The sequence below is a fragment of the Lissotriton vulgaris genome, chromosome 7 (genome assembly GCF_964263255.1).
Source record: "Lissotriton vulgaris chromosome 7, aLisVul1.2, whole genome shotgun sequence".
Lineage (NCBI taxonomy): Eukaryota > Metazoa > Chordata > Amphibia > Caudata > Salamandridae > Lissotriton > Lissotriton vulgaris.
Window position 1 is genome coordinate 1730789840 of NC_141695.1, and position 27421 is coordinate 1730817260.

General features: G+C 42.1%; 1 protein-coding gene across 1 annotated transcript in view; it reads right to left on the reverse strand.

The window, feature by feature from the left end:
• Positions 1 to 14691: 14691 nt before the first annotated feature.
• Positions 14692 to 27421, reverse strand: part of LOC147706482 (alpha-2-macroglobulin-like protein 1) — a 47760-nt gene continuing 35030 nt past the window's right edge. The window contains exons 5-6 of the mRNA XM_086929618.1: positions 20317 to 20337; positions 14692 to 14916 (exon numbers count right to left, since the gene is read on the reverse strand). Coding sequence (XP_086785744.1) covers positions 14692 to 14916; positions 20317 to 20337 — 246 coding nt within the window. The remainder of the gene's footprint in view (positions 14917 to 20316; positions 20338 to 27421) is intronic.

Genomic DNA, 27421 nt, shown 5'->3' on the forward strand with positions numbered 1-27421 from the left:
TTACCGATTCGGTAAATACCGAATCGGTAAAGCCTATTGATTCCTATGGGCTTCAAAGCCCATAGGAACCAATAGGCTTTACCGATTCGGTATTTACCGAATCGTGAAATACCGATTCTGACAAGGGTGCAGGGGGTGTCACTTTGACACCCTCTAGCACCCCCCAAAAAGCTTCGGGGGCCATGTGGCAGGCATACCTGCCCTAAGGGCAGGTCTGCCTGTCATATGGCACAGGTGTGCATGCACACATGTGCATGCACACCAGAATCGTTATTTTACCATCAAATAGTATTTGATGGTAAAATACCGATTCTGTAATGCTTGTGGGACTCAGAAGAGTCCCACCTACATATCAATTTTACCGAATCGGAAAAAATACCGATTCGGTATTTTACAGAATCGGTAAATTTACCGATCGGTAAATTTACCGATTCTGTAAAATACAGGGCCCTACACCTCAAATTGCATTTACCGGTCGGTAACGGCCGAATTCGGCCGTTACCGACCGGTAAATGCCTACCTACATCTGGCCCTATATTCTCTATAATATTACCCTTTTTTAAGTAGAGTGCACATGTACTTTAGCACTGCTTATCAGTGGTAAAGTGCCCGGAATCCTAACACCAACAAAAATGAGGTCAGATAAAAATGGGAGGAAGAAGGCAAAAGGTTTGGAGGTGACCCTGTAGAAAGGGCCAATTCCAACATCTATGTCTTAGTATAAGGAAACCTTCTCATTCTTGGGTGCCTTATCATATATGGCTCCATTCCTTGAAGATATACATAAAAGGACCTGAGCCATTGCAAGAAAATGTATTTTCTTGCCTAATTGTTATGCCACTGGTATATCTCATACACTTGGGGCCAGATGTAGGTAAGTAACATTTACCGAATCTTAATTACCGAAAATTACCGAATTTTACTGATTCGGTAATCAAGATTCGGTAAATGTGAGGGGTTGGTATGTAGGGAATCCAGATGTTCCCTTTTACCGAATCGGTAAAATTCGGTATTTACCGATTCGGTAAATACCGAATCGGTAAAGCCTATTGATTCCTATGGGCTTCAAAGCCCATAGGAATCAATAGGCTTTACCGATTCGGTATTTACCGAATCGGTAAATACCGAATTTCACAAGGGTGCAGGGGGTGTCACTTTGACACCCCCTGGCACCCCCTAAACAGGCGTGGGTGCCATGTGGCAGGCATACATGCCCTAAGGGCAGGTCTGCCTGTCACATGGCATAGGTGTGCATGCACACATGTGCATGCACACCGGAATCGGTATTTTACCATGAGCTTTTATTTCATGGTAAAATACCGATTCTGTAAGGCCTCTGGGACTCAGAAGAGTCCCACCTACATATGTAAAATACCGAATCGGTATGAATACCGATTCGGTATTTTACAGATTCGGTAACTTTACCGATTCGGTAAATATACCGAATCGGTAAACAAGGTCCCCCTACATCTCATTGACCCATTTACCGGTCGGTAACGGCCGAAATCGGCCGTTACCGACCGGTAAAGGCCACCTACATCGGGCCCTAGGTCTCTTTGGAATTTTTCATTCAGCGGCCCTAATCACAAAGGTAAACGTATATATGAGTAGATCTACCCTTGTTAATTTACTCTTACACTTTATAGAAAATGTACAGCTTTTGGCAAGTCACCATTTACAAGTGTATAATGAATACTGAGTGTACATTTACATGTCTCTACCACATGCATTCATGAGGTGGAGCCTAATTTATGAGTGTAAAGTAACTACCACATGGACATAGATTTCCTCATGGTAACCAACACACAAATGAATAGGCCAATCAAACACATGACATGTGCATTGTAACTGGGGATTTCAACCTAGTCCTAGACAACACCCTTGACAGACAATCAGGCTCCCAAACAAGAGCTCCAGCCTCTCACAACATCCTGAAAAACATATGTAACAAGTTTAACCTGAAAGACCCATGGAGACTACAACACCCAGACACTAGAGACTACACTTTCTACTCCAATCCACACAACTCCGCGCTCTACAAATGTCAATAAATAAATAAATAAATAAATAAATAAACTCATACAGTAGAATTGACTGCATCCTCATCTCAGGATCACACACACACTTGATAGAGAATACAGATATTGCAGCAAGAACAATCTCAGACCACTCTTGCATCAGCCTACACTTAGCAGGACGGCACAACGACCACACCACACGCAGATGGCGGTTCAACAAAATAACGATAGCGAAAGAAGCAGACAAGGATAAGATCGAGAAAGCGATCAAGGATTACTTAAAAGATACCGACACACCAGACATCGACCCTAAATGCCTATGGGACGCCCTCAAAGCGACCATCAGAGGGACTCTGATAGAAATCAAGGCCAGAAGAGACAGAGAAGCAAGAGGGCAACTAGACACATTAGAAACATAAAAGAGCTAGAAACCAAACACATAAGGGACACCGCAAACGCTGAGATCCTAATAGAACTTACAGGAAAGAAATACAAATTCAATAGGATCCTTAGCGAAAGGACAAATTAACCTCTGCGAAGCTAACAAGGCAGGAAAAACACTAGCGTCTTATCTCAAGCGCAAACAAAGACAACACTGCATCCCCACAATCACAGATCCGAACAACAAATCACACACTCGGCACAAAGAAATCCTACACACGCTCATGGAATTCTACAAAGACCTCTACACAAGGGATGACAGCATCGAACTGGTGGGCAGTTCAGCCTACGTAGACAGACTAAACCTGCCCAAGATAACGGAAGAGGAAGCCAAAACACTAGGCCAAGACATAAAAGTGACTGAGATTGCCTTAGCTATAAAATCACTAAAAGACAACAAAGCACCAGGCCAAGACAGATACACAGCACCCTTCTACAAAACGTTCGAAGAACATCTCCCGACCCTAACGAAAACTTTCAACTACTGCGCCAAGGAAGGGATAGTAACAGAAACCATGTCACAAGCCAACCTAATTGTCATACCCAAAGAAAGGAAAGACCCACAATGGCCCAAAAACTACAGGCCTATTCACTAATAAACCTAGACTGCAAGTTATATGCCAAAGTACTAGCCACAAGACTAAACAAACTACTGCCCCAACTGATCGGAAACACACGAGTAGGATACATGAAAACACGCATGTCCCACAACAATACTAGATTCCTATGCCAAGTCATGGAACACTCTTCAAAATCGCTCGAGCCTGCTGTAGCCATCACGCTTGACGCAGAAAAAGCGTTTGACAGAGTATCCTGGAACTTCCTGGAGAGGTGCATGCAGGCATATATCCTAGGAGACAACTACACATAGAAAGTCATGGCATTGTGTAAAAACCCCAAAGCACAGATAACCATTAATTGGGGCCCCTCGACCCAATTCAGCCTTGAGAGATGGACAAGACAAGGCTGTCCGCTATCCCCACTACTGTTCCTACTAGCTCTCGAACCACTGATAAGAGACATTCTGGCTAACAAGTACATAACAGGCATAACAATCAACTATACCACAGCCAAGCTGGCTGCTTATGTGGACGATCTACTCATATTAACGAACAACCCAGACCAATCAATACCGGCACTCATGCAAACAATTGAAACATACGCCAGCCACGCAGGCTACAAACTCAATAGGGACAAATCAGAATGCATGCCCCTCAACATACACACAACTAGATAGGTAATGGGGTCTTCGGGCCTGGCATGGCAACCTGAGGCTGTCAAATACCTGGGCATCCATTTTAAAAGAAACCTAAGAAGCACTCTAGAACTTAATGAGAAAATAACGCTGGGAAAGATGAAAGATCTGCTAGACACTTGGTCACCCAAGTTTATCACATGGTGGGGCAGGATAGGCACTGTAAAAATTATGGTAACTCACATAGTTAACTATCTGGCAGGCATGCTGACCCTGGGTCTCACAGAAGACTTCCACAGGAAGATAGACCAAATGCTTAACAAATTCATATGGAGGGATAAAAAAGCCAGAATAGGCCTCCAAAGCTGAGACTAGGGAAGAAACTGGTTGGGCTCAACGTAGCGGATCTGAAAATATTTCAACTAGCCTTCATAGCCAGACAAGGAATACACTGGTTGATCCCGAAACAACCATACACGCCGACATGGCTCTCCATAGAGAAAATATGAAAGTGGTGGGAAGCACACCGCTTTTCATCAAGCTTTTCATCATATATTTTACTTTGTTTGTCCATAATAAATCTTTAAATGCGTGCGCCGTGGTTGTCATGCCTGCCCCGGTGGCACCTCTAATGACAACGAAGAAGGGTGGAGCAACTCATGCTGCCCCAAAACCACTCGCACACTTTTGGCTTCATTTAAACGATAGTACATCTTTTATGAAAGATGTACTATCGTTTAAATGAAGCTAAAAGTGGCTTAACAGTGCTGTGCGAGTGGTTTTGGGGCAGCATGAGTTGCTCCACCCTTCTTCGTCTCCATAGAGAAAGCCATTCTGAACAACACAGACCCACTGACGCAGCTAACCTCCAACAAACAAGCACTCAATAATAACCCGATCCTTAGAATCACAAGGCACGCGCTGATCAAGGTAGACCGAAAGCTAGAAGTCAGAATCAGGAACTCGCAATGGGAAACACTCTGGTCAAACACCAAGATTAAATATAGAGGGAAACTACTCACCATAGCGTCTTGGAAGAAGCTAGGAATCCTGAACCCAGCTCACCTGGAAGCAGAAGGGGAACCACTCACTTTTAACAGTTTGAAAACAAGACATAACCTTCCTGACATAAAACTATACAACTTCCTAGCAATCAAAACAGCCTTAACAAAGTCAAAACTACATAAACAGATACCATCAATCTTTCAGTTTATAAATACCATGAATAAGACAGGGCACAAAGTCTCGCTCCTATACAAACTCCTCCGACCAGTTTCTACCAAACTTAATGCTAAAAACACTGACTACTGGGAAAACCAAATAGGATCCAAACTCACAGAACAGGAATTACAAACCCTGTGGCGCCGACCGCAACAGGCTTGGTCACGTTAGGAGCACGGGGAGGAGCGGCGTCCGAGGAGCGGCGGACATGGCGCGGGGGAGGAGCAGTGACGTCAGGAGCAGAGGAGCGGCGACGGAGGGGGAGCGGCGGACATGGCGCAGGGGAGGAGCGGTGGTGCGAGCGGACAGGCGGGACCAGCGCCGGCGGAGGTAAGGGCACTCATGTAGGGGCAGGCGGGGTCGGGGCAGGCGGGTGACGGGACGAGCGGGCGGCGGTTGGGGAAGCCTGAGGACAAGAAAGAGGAGGCAAACGGTGCACTACAAATGTCAGACAAACGGTGCATTACAGGAGGAAAACGAGGAAAAAGTGACTTGTAGCCAAAGGGGTTTTAGATGCTGTAAACGTTTGAGTCACCTTGGCTTCCGTAGGATAATCCCATGCTCTTCTCAATGGGACTCTGTGCTCCGCCGTTAACAAAGTGCGCAACGACGGCCTACACACGGTCAGGAGAAAAACTGTACCCCCTCGAACGAGGCCACCTTCTGTCAAAAAGGGGAGAGTTTGCTCACATAACTGTCAGCGGTGAATATGTTATTGTTTAGATGCGTTTGCTTCACTATAGGAGATTATATTTATATAGGAATATTTCCTTCATGAATACCTGCATCCCTTGGGTGGAGTGGAGGGAAGGGGGTGGATGACGTGTGCACGAGGAAAAAGTGACGTGTACAGGTTACAAAAGTGGGGCGGGCGGGGGCCCTGAAGCAAAGTAAATTACAGGAGGAAAAAGTGACATCTGCAGTTTACAAAAGCGGAGCGGGAGGGGGCCCTGAAGCATAATTTCTCCCGGGCAACGTCGGGACGGGCTGCTAGTATATATATATATATATAAGGAAATATGTCCAAACCTATTATGATTGAGAAGCAGGCACTCGTCGTTGTGGGGATTCTCCCATTTATTGTCTTAGTCACAACCGACACATGAACATCAGAGGGACGCGTTTCGCCATTCACCATTCACCATTGTTCAGAGTACTGCATAACTCTATAAATTTGGAAGCATGTTCTGGGAAGAGATTAATGAGACAGTAGGGGGGCGACTGCACTCCAAGGAATTCTGTTTGATCTAGCAGTAATGCTTGACTGTTGGTGTTAAATGAAAGACATTATTGTGATGCCTTTGTTTTTTACGAAAACAAGGACGTGTAAATAATCCAGTCCGGGTTTTGCAGGAGACATAGTGTAGCATGATGGGATCTGGGAGAATATAACAAATTGAATAGCATAACTCTATTTAGCGCAACTAGCGAATGAGCCTAAAGTAATTTTGGTAAGATTCATGCTAGCGTGTCTTTTTCCAAATGTATAGAGTTATGCAGTATTCTGAACAATGGTGATTTTCCCACATGCTTATGTATACCCAGCAGTTATGTAACAAAGTGCATCGTTTGTTTTTATCATGGAAGACCCGTTTTAAAAGGAGCATCTTTAATATGGCGCATTTTTAGGTTGAGAAAGGCAGCCAGACCGACGAAACGCATCCCTCTGATGTTCATGTGTCTGTTGTGACTAAGACAATAAATGGGAGGATCCCCGCGACGACGAGTGCCTGCTTCCCAATCATAATAGGTTGCGAAATATTTCCTTACATTTCCAGCGCTAGTGGGAGTGCTTTGCTTTGTGCACTACCAACGATTAGGCAGCACGCCAGTATACCGCAGCTGCTTGTTTTGAATGAATATATATATAAATATATATATATATATATATATATATATATATATATATATATATATATATATATATATATATATATATATATATATATATATATATAATTGCTCAGCTTTCCCAAAAATAATCCCAGCCAGGTTTGGAAAAAGATACAGCACTCTCGGGGTTCCTGTTACTCAGCAGCAAGGATTTATTAGTCCAAACAGACGCGTTTCGGGAGAAACTCCTTTCGTCAATGTTTACATGAAAACGCGCGAAGCGGCAACATTATATCACATTTCTTCATTGGTGACAGACATAAACATAAACATAGGACTGACGTAAGTATTTTTGTCAGCGCCATCTTGTAATGTGTAATGTCATATATACCAGTGTGGATGTTAAATTACATCAGCCTACATGACCATAAGATGGTCGGGCTACCATTTACAGTGATGGAAAATGTTCACACCCCCTTTTCTGAATCATTTTGTCCACCATAAGCGTGGAAGGGTATACTCAGATGTGAGTCCCTTGCTCATTGCACCATCAGGATTCAAGCAAGCCGGGCCGAAGATGGCTGAAATGCCAGAAACCGGTCCCCGGAAGCTTGTTTCCTTCCCAGTATAAGAATTGGCTTGGTAGTTTGGTTTGCCCTGTTCCCATGTTGCACTGGGACAGGGACAGACTAATTTGCATGTAGCCAGGTTCTGAGCTGGGATGGGGCAGTGAGCTAAAAAACGGTGATGGATCAAGCCCTGATCTGTTGACTGGGTAGGAGTATTCTGCTTAATTCAGAAACTCTGTCCATCACCACCCCCTTTTCTGAATCATTTTGTCCACCATAAGCGTGGAAGGGTATACTCAGATGTGAGTCCCTTGCTCATTGCACCATCAGGATTCAAGCAAGCCGGGCCGAAGATGGCTGAAATGCCAGAAACCGGTCCCCGGAGCTTGTTTCCTTCCCAGTATAAGAATTGGCTTGGTAGTTTGGTTTGCCCTGTTCCCATGTTGCACTGGGACAGGGACAGACTAATTTGCATGTAGCCAGGTTCTGAGCTGGGATGGTGCAGTGAGCTAAAAAACGGTGATGGATCAAGCCCTGATCTGTTGACTGGGTAGGAGTATTCTGCTTAATTCAGAAACTCTGTCCATCACCACCACCCCCTTTTCTGAATCACAATTGTTTTGTGAGCATGGATATGGTGCATCTGGTACTCCACAATTTCATGTGGGAAATTCCTTTAATTTAAAGCACAAAAGATTGAGCATTTAAACTTAAAGACCAAACGGTCTACTCATCGTGATCTTGCCGTGGATCGGCGATTGCAGCCAATGAGGCTGCTAGTTACCAGGGAATACATCATATCCATGAACCTTCACATAATCACATTGTTAAGGCTAGCTCCAAGCACCCATCCAGACAATTTCAAATCCTCTCATCCAATACATTACTTCTTTAATCTGTTCCAGATTCAGTTAAATAAAATTCAAATTAGCAGAAACCAAAGATACAAAGGTCATACAAGTGCGGTTACAAGGAAACCAACAAACAAGGTTCAGCCCAGGTGAGATGATAATTCTTTCCCCATGTTCAGCCCTCCAGGGGCCTTAGTCTCCAGATCTATAATATATCGGGATTCTAGTCTCCTGAGCATCTGTAACTTGTTGCCTCCTCGTGGATTTTCGGATATGCAGTCCACACAGAAAAACCTCAACAGATCCCTGTTGCTATTGTGCTTTATGGTAAAATGCCGAGCGACCGGATAAGAGAAATATATATATACTGTGACATTTATACCTAAAGATGTATTCCAGTCGGACTGATGTTTATAAAACATGATTTTTTTTTTCATTTTCAGTTTAGACCATAATGCATCATTCGCAATTCCGATTCGCTGGCATATCAGAAGTGCAGTTGGTATAAAAGGACAGCAGCAACATGACAAGTTGATTTGCCTGTTACACCCATGAATAAAGTCAGGAGACTGAAACACATCGGGGAGGCACTCTTTGTGTTATGTCCTGGCAAAAATAAATAGATTGGATGCTCACAGTCGTGTGCCTCCCTCTTTCTCTGTGGGTATTGGAGAACTGAACTATATATTTGACGGCGTAGCCCAACGCCGGTATAGGGTGGCGCCACCTTGCAAATGTCAGCACTGTGTCGCCTGAAGGATTGTAGGTGACTTGTGCTGCCGCGGATTCTACTGCGTAGTTGTACGCATTTGCCTTTGGAGTAGGTCTATACATGGGACAGCAAGCAAAGTGATTGTTTTATGGACATGACCAAAGTGAATTGATTGAAAGTAATTACAAGAACTGTGATATTTATACCGAAAGATGTATTCCAATCAGATTGCTGTTTATAAAACATGATTGTATTGATTTTCTATTTAGACCATAATGCATCACTCGCAATTCCGATTGGCTGGCGTATCAGAAGTCCCATAGGTATAAAGGACAGCAGTCACATGACAAGTTGATTTGACTGTTACACCCATGAATAAGGTAAGGAGACTGAAATAGGTTGTGGTGGCACTCTTTGTGTTATCTCCTGGCAAAAATAAATAGATTGGATGCTTGTAGTCGTGTGCCTCCCTCTTTCTCTGTGGGTATTGGAGAATTGAACTATATATATATATATTTTGCAGCTCCAACAACACCAGCCTGACGCACTCGCAAGCGGGTGCCCGCTTGACGGGGGTGTGCCCGTCACACACACACAGCTCCAATCATCCAACAGGGTTACGCCTGTACAGATGCGTGGCACTCACGGGGGTGGTTTTTCCAAAAGTTTTATTTTAAAAACCTCTAGCACATCAAAAGACGCGTTTCGGCGTTTAGCCTTTGTCAATTTGCTTAACAGTCAGCGCCATGTTAGTTCGTAATTTAAATACGCATCACATGATTACTATCATGAACATAGAAAGTGGACTGTTAGTTCTTTAACAACACAACCCCATATTGCAGTATGCAAATGTATAGTTGAGACGCGATATATATCGCGAACATTAAAATTTTCAGACAAGTTGTGTGACAACAAAATGAGCTCATCCATTAAAATAACCCATTCCAATATAATCTTGCCCACAGATGGGCGTATACCAAAACGGAGTCCAACATTAAATACTCCTACAATCCTGCCCTGGATGAGCTACCAGTCCAAGCATAGTAAATATGACACATACATATTTGATGCTAGTTCAGGTCAACTTGAACATATGTCAATTCATACAGATAATTCATATTTATACACATAATAGAAGAGGACATCATTTAAGAGAATTCATTACACAATCATACAAATCATCTTTAGCCCAGATGTATCGCCAGTTCTTCATGAACATTTAAACCATTCGGTATTTTACTTTGTAAATCAATGATGTATCGTGACTCCAGTCACCTCAATTTCTGTAGCCGGTCGCCCCCCTTACACTCATGGGGACGCAGTCTAAGCATATGTATGACAACAGATCCCTGTTGCGTCCACGTGCTTTATCAAAATGTCTGGCGACAGGGTAAGATGCATCAGCATTATTAATGGCTCGCATGTGCTCTAATATGCGAATTTTGACCGGATGGGTCGTGCTCCCTATGTACCTCATCCCACAGGGGCATGTTAAACAATATATGGCATAGGGTGTTGTACATGTCAAAAATTTCTGTGTTCTTTTGGGTGTAGCTAGTCCAGGGATTTTATAGGACAAAGTCCGTTTGCTATATTTACACGCTTTGCAGCGTCCACACGGATAAAAGCCATTAAGTTGTTTCAACTGAGGTTTTACATTTTGGCTCTCATGGTGGCTATGTACTAAATGGTCTTTAAGCGCCCTAGCTTTTCTGAATGTGACCAGCGGATTAGGTGGTAGATCTTCCCTGAGGATGGTATCAATCATTAGTATGTTCCAATTTTTTCGCAGTATCCTTTTCAGGTCTCCTGCGTTCTTTGAGAATGTTGTGATCAGTCTGAACGAGCCACTTTCTGACTCTTTGTCCTTCATTTTAAGTAGCTCGCTCCTCTCTATGCTGTTCACCTTACTCAAAGCTTGTGATAGCACCCCATTCTTATAACCTCTTGCTCTAAATCTGGTTAAACTTTCTTTAGCCGCTTTCTGGAATTCTTGGTCACGTGAGTTATTTCTCTTAATCCTCAGTAGCTCCCTGTACGGAATACTATTTACCAATTGTTTGGGGTGGCTACTGGTGGCATAAAGTGTAGAGTTGCCTGCCGTCGATTTGCGGAAGAGTTTGGTGTGTATCTTGCCCTTCTCTATATACTTAGTGAGATCTAAGTAATTCACCTCAGTACAACTTATCTCTCCCGAAAATCTCAAATTTACGTCATTACTGTAGCCCAACGCCGGTATGGGGTGGCACCACCTTGCAAATGTCAGCACTGTGTCGCCTGAAGGATTGTAGGTGACTTGTGCTGCCGCGGATTCTACTGCGTAGATGTCCGGATGTCCGGATTTGCCTTTGGAGTAGGTCTATACATGGGACAGCAAGCAAAGTGATTGTTTTATGGACATGACCAAAGTGAATTGATTGAAAGTAATTACAAGAACTGTGATATTTATACCGATTTATACCGAAAGGTGTATTCCAGTCAGATTGCTGTTTATAAAACATGATTGTATTGATTTTCTATTTAGACCATAATGCATCACTCGCAATTCCGATTGGCTAGTGTATCAGAAGTGCCATTGGTATAAAGGACAGCAGTCACATGACAAGTTGATTTGCCTGTTACACCCATGAATAAGGTAAGGAGACTGAAATAGGTTGTGGTGGCACTCTTTGTGTTATCTCCTGGCAAAAATAAATAGATTGGATGCTTGCAGTCGTGTGCCTCCCTCTTTCTCTTTGGGTATTGGAGAATTGAACTATATATATATATACTAGCAGCCCGCCCCAGCGTTGCCTTGGGCAGAAGGGGGCTGGGGGCAGCATTTCCGGATTGCGGCAGCGTTGCCCGGGGCAGAAGGGGCCTGGGGGCAACATTTCAGGCTTGGGTGCACTCCCGCCCCGACATTGCCCAGACCGCCTCCCGCCTCCCTCCCGCCTCCCTCCCGCCTCCAGCCTCGCCTTTCCCTTTGCCTTACCTGAGCCGCCACTCTTCCCCTCGCTCCGGACTTCACCGCCACTCCTCGCTGCTCGTCACCGCTCCTCCCCGCCTGTCGTCATCACGCACGATGCGGACATCGCTAGGTCGCGGCCAGCGCTATGTCGCGGCCGGCGTTACTTTTAGGGGACTACTTTGTTTTTCAAGTTTAATTTTTTAATTTACGTTTTTTTTTTATTTTATGCAGCCTATGTCCATCTACACACCCTGAGGATTACAACAATGTATTTGGTGTGTGGATTGGCGCGTGGTTCCTGAGTTTACCTTGCCAAAAGGTTTCTGCTCTCTCTTTATAATAGTAGTATAGATATAGATATAGATAGATAGATATATTTCATATATTTCTATTTTTGAGCCTGGATATGAAACTTGCAATTACATTATTTTCTCAGGTTAACCTTTGGTTCTCTTCCTCTTTTCTGGTGACATAATCACAGTTTCCTTTATTATGAAATAGATGTTTCAGTTTACCATTCTCTACCATACATGTTGACTATATTCCTACAACCATCAGTTTTTGATTTTTTCCTGGGCTTCTCTCATCATTCTTTTCTAGGAATGCAAAAGAGACTTTAGTACTATTATTCTTTCTGATGAATGTGTGCAGAGTGCACTGGACTCCTTTCCATCCTCTGTTCCCCATGAGTTCCATTTTACCATCCTGAACACTCATCGCAGTTACGTTTGTCTGGCTGCCCCTGGCCCCATTCCATCCTTTAAGCCAAGGCATTAGTGCAATGATTTCATTTTTCAGAAATCTTCATCCTACATTTTAACCAATCCTCTTGAGCTCATCACTTGCCAAAACTGCTCTATACTCTAAAGCTGCTGCATCAAAACAATACTTCCCCTTGTGAAGAATGTTTCACTTATGAGCTCTCTTGAACATTAACCCTGATGTATTTGAAGATTTATGATAGTGTACCTAGAGTTGGGGGCTCATTTTCTGGCTTTTTATAATGTGCAAGACAGATGGTTAAATTGTCAATGAACTGCACTGTAAAAGAATCTTTTTAAAATATTCTCTCTCAAGCTTGGTTGCAGCCCGCCAGGGGCTGGCAGAATCTTTTTTTGTTTGCGGCTAAGCATCATGTAGGTCTGAAGCTTTGAGGTGTTTGCGCATAATTTGTCAATGTTCATTTTCCTAGCACTCACTCTGCCGCTCGTGCTTCAGGGCGTCCTCCGGCTGCCAGCCCTGTCACTCGGGCAGCTTCAGGAAGGAAACAGGCTTGCTCTTTCACTCCTGGTCCTGGCCTGGGACCTGAACTTCTGCAAAAGACATAACTCCGAATGGAGGCCGGTTTACTGATCTGAATGGAATTCGATCATGACATCACCCATGTTCTCAAATCTCGGCGTTATGAATTTTCATGGACTTTCAGGTTTGGCTCCGGGGCTGCGGCAGTTACTCACGTCCGGTGTTCGGAGGTGGAAGCTGCTGGTGTCGGGCCGCATCCCCAGACTCTGAGGTCAGACCGAGCCGCTACCGATGTATCGATCGCTCCAGGACTCCGGCACAAGGCTGCGGGGATTACGTATTTTGGCTTCCAGTGATCTCACGAGAAAACCATTGCATCATGGTTGCCATTAAGAAAAAAAACTTGTGTACTTTATAAAAATAGAAGCGAAACCGGATAGCCACAATGCTTTTGCTCTTAAATTTCACGTTTCAGTCCAACAGGTTAAATTATTATAGATGTAGTCGCTAAGCTTCTTTGCAACACGTACAGGCACAATCTATACTGATCCTCGGACGCCGCTCCTCCCCGTGCTCCAGACGTGAGCACGCACGTCGCGGCCGGCGCTACTTTGGGGGAACTACTTTTTATAAAAAATATAAATATTGTAAATAACGTTTATTTTTTACATTTATATAGCCTATAACCATCTACACACCCTGACGATTTCAACGGTGTATCAGGTGTGTAGATTGGCGCCGTGGTTCCCGAGTTTACCCGCCTCAAAGCCTGAAAGTTCTTACTTTATTATAGTAGTATAGATCTACAATATAGTCTGCTCCCACAACTTCCGATCCCCACACGACGGCGGCGAAGAAGGAGGCACAGACCCCACCGAACGTCAGGCAAAGTATTAGATTTTATTCAACCTCACACAACGCGTTTCGAGCCTCAAGCCCTTCTTCACGTGTAGTCTGGGTATACGCCATTATTGCTTTTATTTCTGAAGTGACCACCCCCTTGTCCACCATCACAGGTCACATGGCCATAGTCAGAGAAAAAAGACTACATTTTACATGGCTTTGTAAATGTAAACAAGTCCATAAGCATTCATTATTATACTTTTAAACATTGCATACTATATACACATAAATAACTAATAAATATGTGCAATAATCAGCTGACTCATTTAAGATAAAAAATATGTATAGGTGGATAAATCCGCCAAATGCATCCAATAGTAGTCTTATCAATTAAAAATGTATCATATGAATTATCATCTAAACATGAAATTCTATTTTACAAAAATCCTGTTCCAACAGCAATGCAGCATTTTGTTTTACAAATACACATACTTTATGAGATGCATAATTTCCATGATAGATGACAGCAACAAAGAACAAATTGTAATTGTACAATTGTGGTTATTCTGCATCAGTGTAAAGTGAATTATATCACATATATTCACAGAGACGGCTGAAGGAAGGCAGCCTTTAGCCCACTAAAGGCCTATCAGCTCTTGACCAATAGCTTCGATGAGTAGTGCCATGATGTTTATACAACATTATATAGTCTCTATTGAGGCATACTACCTATCTACCTTGAGCTAATTACACAAACAAATTAAAGGCTGTGTTAAAACTAAAAGGTATATAATTCAGTTGGTTATAGAGTGAATTTCAACATTGTGCATGCGCACACAAAGGGCTCATGTAGACCACATTGCATGCCCCAAGCAGCTTACCATATTCTTCCACCCTGAAAGTGGAGTCAATTATGCCAGGGCCAACCATGATGTTGTAGGTGCCCAGTGCTGGCTCTGTGGACAAAGGGAACGAGAGATCGGTGATGCCATGTTGTGGGGTCACATTCAGCCACTGCACAATCCTGTTCCCATTGGGGTCCTACAGAGAGGAAGGGTGAGACAGAGTCAGGAAGTAAGAGAATAACAGTTTTCATTGGGAGGCCTACATGACAAATGTGCCTTACAAATTACACCAGGGGACACATATTAAACTGATAGGGCAACTTATACACAGGAAATTATGATGAGAGCACAAACACTCACATATATATAAAACTAAATATTTCCTAATCGAATATATTGTAATCAAAACAATATTATTTCATTTCTGGCTTTAAAAAATTGTTTATTGGACCATTCACTGGAGTGCCATGCTTGACGGTGTAAATTTTCAATTCACATACCGTCCAATCAAAAAACACCACGTTTGGCCCCAGTGGGAGCTTAATCAATGGCATTAGTTCAGATACAGGATCAGAAGTGGAGTTAGATGATCAAGGTAGAGGTGCATCTAGAACAACAACGCGTACCACAACAGATGATGAATTTCGTTTTTTAAGGCAGTACCAGATAACAAATCACAGACAGAGGAAAGGCCATATAACAACAAAAGAGGGGAAGGCCAATGAAAAGTGTCTGAGGAGAACAGTGTGGGAAAATAACACAAAACAGCAAAAATAATTCCTGTTGTAAGGACAGAGTTGAATGTGACTGAAGAAACGCTTACAGTGGCAAAGCACAGGTTTTGTCTCCAGGCCTGTCCTAATGCCAGGAATCCAATTTTGATTATGCCCAGAGTAGGGTGGATCTTTATAAGTTAGTAAGAAAATTAAACTTATGAACATGCATGAAGAGGGAGAAAATGTAGACACAGGTTTGATAGGACATACACATAGGGGCCCATTAAGATGGCGGGCGGATTGCCCCGCCAGGCTGGCGGTAGCCACCGCCGGCCTGACGGGGGCAATTCGCCCACCATCCGTACCTAAATTCCCCCCCGCCATATTAGTATGGCGGGGGGACCGTGGCGGACGGGAAGACCGTCCGCCGCTTTTCCGCCCCGGTCGCCTTGCGGCCGGGGCGGAAAAGGATTAATATGGTGGCGGTGTCTATTAGACACCGCCAGCCATATTACAATGGGCTTTGTTAGATGCCTTTCCATGGAGGCGATGCTGCCACGGAAAGGCATGTGGTCTTCACGCATTTGCATACACGAAGCAGCAGGCACCGCGCGGTGTCTGCCGCTTTGTGTATGCAAATGCATACATGCATTTTTAGCATTGTGGCGGGCGTTGCAGAGAGCGGGGGTCCCGTGGTGGGGATTATGATGCGCCCGCCACAGTGGCGGGCTCATCATAATTTCCACCACGGGACCCCCGCCCTTATGGCGGGCGGTCCCAATCCCCGTGAGGATGGCGGGTGGGCAAAGTCCGCCCACCATCCTAATGATCTCCTTAGTGTTAATAAAAGTAAAATGCTTGTCACAGATATTGATTTCTAAAAAGATTTGATTGCATTGGGAATGGAACATGATAAGAATATATACATTGTGGATGAGGTTTTGAATTCTGAACTATCAATACTGAATACAGATGATGAAGGAGATATCAAGTTTAGACCTACATCTAGGTGCATCCCACAGACCCCGAGGGACACTATTAACACCTTTTCAGAAATAATGAGTAAAGAGTTCAGAACTAATCAGGGTGGTTCTATACAGAAGAAGCTGAATTACAGTAAACAACCAGTTGAGTATAATACAACTATGAGAAAGTTGAGAACTCAGACAGAATCAGGTATTAGAGGTTCAGATAAAGGATGAAATGTTGTCATATGGCCTAAGAGGCATATGAGCAGTTGAATAATCTGCAATGTTGCAAAGAGATTACCATGGCTTAATACTGAAAGGTACAACAACATTCTAACAAAGAGCTAAATGAGTGGAAAGATCAGGGTCTGTTAAGCTGGGATGAATATAGGTTCCCCAAGCAGGACCACCCTAAATTACCTATTTTCTACCTAATCCCTAAAGTGAACAAAAATGTCAATAATCCACCTGGTTCCCCTAAAAGTGCCACCCAAGGCAGTATTTTTTAGAACATTTCCTAATATACACACTGCATTAAACCCATCAGTAGTTAATCTACCATGTTTTAGAAAGGATGTTGCACATTTTTAATGCAGAAGTTTTGATATAAAGTGGGAAGATACTATGCTACTGCTGATACTAGTTTTGAAATCATTACACATGAGTGTTAGACATAAAGAAGATGTGTTGAAGACAATAAAACATGTTATGCGAGCTAGGCCTATTAAGCTACATGAGAACAATAAAATACTTTTGAAATTGGTAGAATGGTCTCTGACAAGGAACATCTTTTTGTTTAATGGAGACATTTTTCAGCAAGTGAGAAAAACGGCGATGGGCACCTGCTTCACCCCCAGCTATTCAAATTTCCATATGGGCTTGTGGGAGGAGCAGTTGATTGGAGGTAACACAATAGAAAAAAGAGAAGCAGCACATTACATTACGGGGCGTTTTCATGGACGACTCATTTGTGATATGGAAAGGCAGAAAGGCAGAAGTAGACCTCCTTGTGGATGAGATAAACAACAATCATTTGCATTTTAAATTTGGCTTTTACCAACAAGATAAGTGAATTGTACTTCCTTGATATATTATTAAGGGATGATGCATAGAGATTGATGGCAATGCTTTACAGAAAGCCCACAGAAGGCAACAGCATTCTACATGCTCATGTTTTTCAGAACAGAGGCCACAAATCATAAAATGGCTGCCTCCACATGTTTATTCATGTGGTAATAGCCAACCAAATCTTATGAGGCCTGTCTGTTCTGTGGATCTGAAACTCTGTGGCATGATAAACCTGTATTTGTTCAAGCTTAATACCTCTAAAACTAACAATTGAAATTACACAAAATCATAAAGACACTTTCTGAATGAAGATTAGGCTTCTATCAAATTTGGTCTACAATGGTTAAGCTGTTTAGGCTGTAGCAATGTCTAATTTTTCTGTTAAAAATTAATAGGGAAAACGTGTTTTGGGTTCCCTCCTTTTTATTGGCCTGGCTTGACGGATCACCCCAAAACTTTACAGGAAGGAGCTGAGGTAGATGAGGCTATTTTTGGAAAGTTTTTTGAAGATTAGTCAAACAGTGCCAAAGTTAAAAACAAACCAAAAAATGATTTTCCTATGAAAACGTGGTCCATAGATAGATAGATAGATAGATAGATAGATAGATAGATAGATAGATAGATAGATAGATAGATAGATAGATAGATAGATAGAATGTCCACACCATGGTCTGCAAAGTGCTTTGAAGAATATCTAACACTTAAGGCGTTTGGTGGTGACTCATCCTTATATTTATTCAACAGATATTGGCTTTTTTCTCAGTTTGGCTTTGGAAGGGTCAGTTCCAAATGAAGCTAGGCAAATTACGCATTGCTCTCTACCTGCCTATGACTATACAATCAAAAAAGAGGGGAGATGGAGGTACTGGTTAAGTTCACCCTCCAATGTACATGTAGTTCACAAAAAATCAGTAAATGTCAGATCCAAAAACCTAACCAAAGGGAATGGAGGTTCCGCTGAATGCGTGAAAAAACAAGACCCCTTCCAAAGAAAAGAAAATTCTTTTGTTGAGTCCCCTCAATCACCCAGGGTTGCCCCTAGGTGACATGCTTCATCATTTGGGCCATCCCAAATAGCTGCTGTTTGGGGGGTGCTGGGACTTGCGGAACTACGTAGGAGCACTTTTTTGTGAAGAAATGTGTAGTGCAGTGTTAGTGGAGTGGTGAAAGTGATGTTAAAAATACATAGCTAGTGAGCTAATATTTTATTCTTGCTCCTAGTTGGTATGGATAAAAAGGGGGCAAATAATAGGGAAAATATATAACTATTATGTGTATACAGTCCCTAATATTCGGCCAACATGTTTCAAAGTATCCCCTAAACCTCTTCTTGTTCGAATTACCTCATTGGGTATGGACCTGCCCACGTGAGAGGTGGGCAGGCATTATGTGCTAACTTTCATTCTGTTTTATTCCCTGAAAAGATTCTACAAGTCAAAGACTAAACTGTATGTATTTTTAATTGTGTGCTCACACATTAGGTGTGCATCCTCACTTTATTATAGGTTTTCACAAGGAGTGGCACGCATGGGGCTGGTACCCGAGTGGTCCTGAAGAAGAGGTTTAGGGGATACCTCGAAACATGTCGACCGAATATTAGGGACTGTATACACATAATATTTATATCTTTTCCCTATTATTTAACCCCTCTTTATCCATACCAACTAGGAGCGAGTATAAAATATTAGCTCACTAGCTAGGTATTTTTTAAGCCCCAAACAGCAGCTGTTTGGGATGGCGGCAATAATGAACCATGCCACCTAGGGGCAGCCCTGGGTGAGTGAGGGGACTCAAGAAAATAATTTTCTTTTCTTTGGACAGGGGTCTTGTTTTTTCACGCATTCAGCGGAACCCCCATTCCCTTTGGTTAGGTCTTTGGATCTGACATTTTCAGATTATTTGTGAACTGCCTATGACTATACACAGTAAAACTAATAATCTTCTCTTAGATTCTATACCATTCACTTATGTTAATTGTCAATAAATCCGTTATCCATACATTTGAAAAGTCTGAAACATTAGTTTAAAGCCGAATAATGTTAACTCTACAGGGACTTTCAGCTATTGTAAGTGACGCAGAATGTGATTTTAAAGAGCTTTTACAATTTCACAGCACATCTATTTTTGTCCTAAAGGCTCCTGCTTAGCTAGCGTTGGAGAGGAGAAGCCTTATGAGTCTTACCCATAACCATAAGACTAGTAGAGGAGAAAGTGCTGGCATTTGTTTGCCCAGTGCTTAATTTGTAAAATATGAAGTCCAGGTGCTCAAATGTTTTTCAGAGGCCACACCCCTTGTTCCCAGCTCCACCCACTTCCTTCACTAGCTCCACCCACTTCCTCTATTGGCTCCACCCACACCCTCAACTGGCACGCAAGCCATAAACCGTGCAAATGTCACACATGTCCTCAGGCTAGAACGCATGGAAATGTTACACATAAGCACCCATGCCATAAACCATGGAAATCACACATAAGCAAGCACCCAAGCAATAAACTGTGGAAATGTCACACTTAAGCCCTCAGGTCAGAAAGCATGCCATAATCCGTCACACACAAGCATCCAGGACAGGGCTAGGCCATAAAACGTGGAAACATCCATGATCTATGCAATAAACCATTGAAATGTCACATATAGGCATCCAGCCGGGGTGTGTTGTTAACTTCCAGCCACAGTTTGCCGCCCAGGGACAGGGAGAATGGGATTAGACAACCCTTACCTTTAACTCAGAAACCACAAGGAGAGACTCCAGAGCCACTTAGTTGTAGCCAGAGTGCACAAAAACAAGGTGTGACATACTTACCTGCAGTCTAAAGGCTGGAATGAGACATGATTCTGGTACATACCTGTACTTGGATCAGGGGATACTGCAAGGGAAATGAGAGCACAAGTTAATGCAGATCAAACAATAGAATCCCACTCCATACTCAGTACCTATTATATTTACCAAATTGGGTCATCACTCTCTTCTGATTTTACAGTATATAATGCTATTTCAATATTTGAGAGCTCAGGGAGCCGAAGGGTAGCAAGCCAAGTGGGAAAGACAACAGCAAGCACAAGAGAGGAACACAAGGGGGAAAAGGGGTAGAATGAAGCAGGACAGAGTGGCAGCAGAGTGCATCACGGTCAGAATCTCTGGACGTGACTCTTATGTCGTCGAACACAATCTCACTTATTGGGTGTGGCTCTCTTCTTGAAGCGCAATTTCACTCAATGTAAGTCTCACTTGTTGGACAACAGAGTCACTTATCTTGACTGAGCCCCACATCTTGGAGCACAATCTCACTGACTGAGCGTTAATCCCAGACCTTTGCGCACCATCTAACTGACTGAGTGTGACTCCCAGATCCTTGGGTGCAGTCTCACTCACTGAGTGTGAACCCATGACCTTTGAGCCCCATATCACTGACTGAGTGTGAATCCCAGACCTTTGAGTGCAGTTTCACTTAGTGTGAATCCCAGACCTTTGAGCGCAGTCAACTGACTGAGCGTGAATCCCAATGTTCGTGCACCATTTCACTGACTGAGTGTGATTCCCTGACCTTGGAATACAGTCTTGCTTAATGAGTGTGAATCCCTGACCTTCGACACATACTTACTGACTGAATGTGAATCCCTGAACTTGGAGCATAATTTCACTGAGTAGGAATCCATGACTTTTGAGAGCCATCTCACTGATATAGCTTGAATCCCAGACCTTCGAGCTCAGTCTCGCTGACAGAGTGGGAATCTTAGTCCTTCAACCACAGTCTCACTGAGTGTGAATCCCTGACCTTGGAGCACAGTCTATGTGACTGCGTGTGAACCCTGACCTTTCAAACAGTTTCACTGACTGAGTGTGAATCCCCGACCTTAGAGTGCAGTTTCACTTAGTGTGAATCCCAGACCTTTGAGCGCAGTCAACTGACTGAGCGTGAATCCCAATGTTCGTGCACCATTTCACTGACTGAGTGTGATTCCCTGACCTTGGAACACAGTCTTGCTTAATGAGTGTGAATCCCTGACCTTCGACCCATACTTACTGACTGAATGTGAATCCCTGAACTTGGAGCATAATTTCACTGAGTATGAATCCATGACATTTGAGAGCCATCTCACTGACTGAGTGTGACTCCCAGATCCTTGGGTGCAGTCTCACTCACTGAGTGTGAATCCATGACATTTGAGCCCCATATCACTGACTGAGTGTGAATCCCAGACCTTTGAGTGCAGTTTCACTTAGTGTGAATCCCAGACCTTTGAGCGCAGTCAACTGACTGAGCGTGAATCCCAATGTTCGTGCACCATTTCACTGACTGAGTGTGATTCCCTGACCTTGAAACACAGTCTCGCTTAATGAGTGTGAATCCCTGACCTTCGACCCATACTTACTGACTGAATGTGAATCCCTGAACTTGGAGCATAATTTCACTGAGTATACATCCATGACATTTGAGAGCCATCTCACTGACTGAGCTTGAATCCCAGACCTTCGAGCTCAGTCTCGCTGACAGAGTGGGAATCTTAGTCCTTCAACCACAGTCTCACTGAGTGTGAATCCCTGACCTTGGAGCACAGTCTATGTGACTGAGTGTGAACCCTGACCTTTCAAACAGTTTAACTGACTGTGTGAATCCCTGACCTTTCACACAGTCTCACTGACTGGGAATCTCTGACCTTGGAACACAGTCTCACTGACTAAGTGTGAATCCAAGACCTTGGAGCACAATCTCATTGATTGAGTGTAAGTTCCGAACCTTTGTGTACAGTTTGGTGATAGTCTGACGCCTTGGCTGTCTCTATGGGTGTGACTCTCACCCTTTGTAATACAGACCCTCTAAGTGGATGGAAGTCCCACCTCTTTAAGCACATCTCTCATTAAGTGCATGTATTATGTCTTGGAGCACAGTTTCATTTATCTGGTAAATCTCACAAAATATGGACTGATTTAGAGTTTGGCACTCCTTCAAAAACATTACGGATATCCTATACGTCTTACAACAAGTGCATTACAATATAATGCACTTGTAGTAAGGCGGACGGGATAACCGTCACTTTTGTGAACAATACCCATCCATCAAACTCTAAATCAGGCCATGAGTCTCTCTGTGTTACTTAGGGTTGGCAAGTTTAATTTCAACATTTCTTTTTTTTAGCGTATTAATAAATTCCATCAAAACGGAAAATGTCAGCCTATAAAAATCGCCTGCAAGCAACAGAATTTCTAGTGGGCTGTAGTAGTAGGGATAGGCCACATAAACACTGCAGTTTGTCAGCATTATGAACACAAACAGTAAACAGCGATGGTTTCACTCTCAAACCATTTTGAGCACCGCATATTGCAGGTCCTCACTCAGATGTAAAACTACCCTTTAATAGAAAATAATGGAGGCAGTGACTTAAGTTAGAACCTCATACGAAATACTGTTAAAATAAATGTAGTTGTATTTTTAAATTATTTAATTTAATGTTAAAACATTATCTATAAATAACAAATACATATTATTTTCTTTTAAAGTATTTAATAACCTTTTATAATTTATAAAATACAGGTAATTGAAATATATATATATTTTCATTTTATACATGACTTCTAATACATTTTACTACATAATGAATCAAAATAAGCATTTTAGGTTAGGTGGGTATTTTTTGTATATCTTTACAAAATGCATTTTGTTTCCTATTTTAAATGAATACAATATTTAATTCTAGACTAAGGAAACAGTATTGTTGCCTTTTTTATTTTGTTTAAAATTTTAAAAAATTACTTTTCCTTAATAAGTAAACCATTTTGTTAAGTTTAAACTATTAAAAGTTCCCCAAATTCACTACAGAGATATCTCCACTAATAAGAAGTTTACACAAGGAAATTAGTCTCTTGAGGATATTCTGAAACTTTGTCTAGGGAATGTTCTTCTTGGAACTACATTTATTCCTTCACCCTGGTGTACAACCTTCTGTGGCCAGATAAAAAGGTGGCAACACAAATTCTCACTATGTGAGGTGCCCTCATCCACCATTTGAACCAAAAGAATGAGGTTGTAAAGGGTGCTGATGGTAGACGGTGAGATAATGATTCAACATCATCAACATGGGGCCTCTTCATCATCCAAGCATTCATGTGTCCACAAAGCAAGTCTTACTTCCTTGACCTTGACAAAACCTAGACCTTTAGCATTAGATAGGGAATAAAGTTCAAGGTGGGCCAACAACGGAAAGGTAGCCCATCTGACAAGCATCTCTAGGAAAAATAAGAATAGGCTTAGGCTTTTAGTTGGATAACTGTTTAGTGTCTTGGTAATCTTTTTAACCAAGGGAGTAATCCAGTTTTTTCTATGCTCTTAACTGTAATTGATAGAAAAGCGAGGTTCAAAAGTTCCTTAGGTGCAGAAGCTAGTATTGCAACCCCTCTTTTTACAGTATATTCGTGATATTCATTTGTTGGTTACGAGCAACTGCAGTGTTGAGGGAATGGGCCAGACAATCAGCTACTCCTCAGTGATCATGGAAAATGTAGATTCAGGTGACTTGTGTAGCTTATCATTTGATGTTATATGGCTCTAAAGAGTACTAGCTATGCTATCACTCTCGGGGATGAGTATTTTACTACACTTGATATTGGACCCATCTTGTCTTGAAAAACAAAGGAGAATTATTGCCCCATCATGATGTTGATGTTAGGGGAACTCTACAGTGATCACGTGAACTAATCAACCAGGACATCACAAGGTACTGTGATATTACTGAATCACTATTAAAGGGTAATAATCTCATCTTTGACATTAGAAGCCTTCCTGCACATTACGAACGGAGGGGTAATTTTATTACTTTTTGACCTCTAGCTGTCCAGAACATTGTTTACGGTGACTAATTGAGCAAATTTGGGACATTTGTGAACCATTTGAACGCTGAAAATTGAGAAAAGAAAATTACCCTGTTTTAAGCCAGATAAACAGTCAAGTAAACCCAAAGACATCAAAATGTCCCTATTAAATGATCTAACAGGGGCAATGGGTGTTATAGAAAAACAAATATCCACAGTGGAGGAATCATTAAGCACAGAAACGCAGGGGCTAATAGAAATATGTCAGGAAAAAAATAACATGAAATACCAATATCTGTAAAGAGCCCACTGAGACAAATCCACTCGAACCGATAAATTTAGAGGAGAGTAGAAATGACTGCATTCAACTGATAACCGATAAAATTGAAGACGCTTCAGTAAGTGGCCAAGATGTTGAAACACCACCTCCCCCAAAGAGACAGCGCACCTTAGAGTTGCCAAAAAAGTCTGCTATTATTCAGTCAGAAACTCACCAGGCTCATCTTATGAATGGCCAGTCTAAAAACACATTGACTAAACAACAGGAGAAAAAGGGTAGCTCCCAGAAGCAAAAGGGAAAAGAAAGTACCCCTCGCCCTGAAAATGACAGTAGTGCACACCCACTATCAGGCAAGGACAACCTAGAAAATCTTCTTGCAGAACTAACCAGTTATGTTAAACTCCACATAGGTAGATTGGAATCCAGGCTAGATAGAATTGAAACAGGCCTAGAGAATATTACTGAAAACTTATCCCTTGCCATACGATGTAGGAGCCAGTGTAGATTGGGCATCCCGAGTAGTCTAGAAAATACGACTTGTCGCCATACATTGGCTTTCATCAATAACCCTGCAGTTAGGGATAGTAATACTCTGAACAGCGATAAGGTACAAAAGAACACTGTTAGGAGTACACATAGTAATAAAACTATCATGAGAGATCCAGTAGAGACTCGTACGCCAGGAAATAGAAATCCGGAGCAGCAACATGGGGTGGGCCTCTATGTGAAACAACAACTGCACAGTCTTCAATTTCACCTAGTTCTCATGGAAGTCCTCATCATGTCCATAATCTTGACCTCCCTCCAGCAGCAACCCCCTATACTGTGATTCTGGCCAACGCTCCAGTACTTAACCCCTTCGCTGCTCATGACGAGATCAGCTAAGCTCGTCATGCAGTACACTGGTCGTGTGCTCATGACGAGCTGAGCTCGTCATGAACCATGGGATATAACAATTTCCAGCACAGGAGAGGAATCAGCTTAGCAGTCATGTGGTTAAACTAGGTGAACTTGAAACGTTGACAGCTTTGAGAAACAAGGCCATTCACTGCCTGGGAAATAGAGTGGGATTGACCTCAGATATGTTTAGGGCTTTCAAGATGATAAGACACGTACCCTGGGTAGGAACAAGCAAAATAAACTCAGAGGGGACTGCATAGTCATCTGTGTTGACTAGAACAGGGGTAAAAAACATCAATGAAGCAGGTATAAATATCCTTCCTTTGGGATACTTCTACCAACCAAACTGGTTGAATAGGCAAAACGAATCCCAAACTAGATTGCATCTGTCGTCCCAAAGGGATTACAATTTGCAGGTGTTTAACAGATTCGCACTACTCCAATCTCTAGATGAGAATGATTGACTATTCGATCAGGGAGTATATACGTCTGATATTATGGAGTATGATGCGGCTTGACAACTAACTAACAGAAAAAAGGGCCCGAATCTACATAGAAATTAGTACCTGGACCAGAAGTATTGCAAGAATGAGCTAGGGACTAGTTTAATTGATTTCCCTTAATTAAGTAACATTAGTCTTACCAGATTTGATGAATGCATGAGGCCCGAACAGGCTAGCCACCCAGAATCCATTTTAGAAATACCGATTACAAATTAATGAACAACCCAGAAGGCCATAAGAGTTCTCTTCTGGAAAGTGGCTGTCCTTCGTACAAAACAAAATAATTTAGTCTGGTTTGACTTTATTGAAGATTTAGAAATCCTGTGTTTTCAGAAGACCTGGTTGTTAGAGAAATTTCACGTTGAAGGTTTCAAAACTTTCCATACGCCAGCAATCTACTCAAAGCACGGTAGACATAAGGGGGGACTTTGTATCTACATTTCAAACCTACTGGTGGTGCAAAAGATTCTTTTGACAAAAGATACAAACTATTACCAGATAGTATCAATGCATATGGAATCAAAATGCATTTTAAATATAATTAATTTCTATAATAATATAGAGAAGGCAAATTTGGGGGATATCCTAAAACAACTTAGTGAAGATATTAACAAACTGAGTACCCCAATTGACTTCGATATGATCATTATTTGGGGAGGGGACTTTAATGTTCATCTATGTGCTAAATCAGACGTAGGGGTATGTGGCTTGATGACAGTAAAGGACGACCCACTAAGTTACTTTGATCATTCGGAAAGGGGAGAAAAGTTTAATGAGTTTATGTTTTCCCACGATCTTGGCTTTGCAAACCAATTATGTTCACCTAGAGTGGATTTTAAATATACTTTTATAGGCTGAGGTTGCCAATCTATAATAGATTTTATAACGGATCACTGAAATAATATCGAGGGTCAAAATATCGACTTGCAAAAATATCGTGGACAAAATATCGACAGTCAAAATATCGAGTTTGTATCTACAAACAGGTAAGTACAAAAATATTGAGTACAAAATATCGTTTACAATAATATAGTTGTAAAAAATATCGACTTTATTAAAAACAGTGTTAAATTAAATTAATATGAAAATATAATTACTAAAATATACTTAAAAATACTTACATTAACTTATATTAATAAAATAATAAATGTAAATATTAAAAAAAAAATTTACAATCTTATTTGTTAAAACATATATATATAGTAACATACTATAAATAAATAAGATACTATTATATTACCGTACGATACCAGAAGTGTAAAAAATACTATTCCCACTCCAAAGAGTGCAAGCCTAGGGAAAGCGTTGGATAGCGTAGGGGTTAAAATTACTATTCCCACTCCAGTGGGTGCAACAGTAGGGAAAACTGACCCTGAACCCTAAAAATACCCCTTTACCCAAAAACCCAAAACTGACCCTGAACCCTAAAAATACCCCTTTACCCAAAAACTGAAAACTGA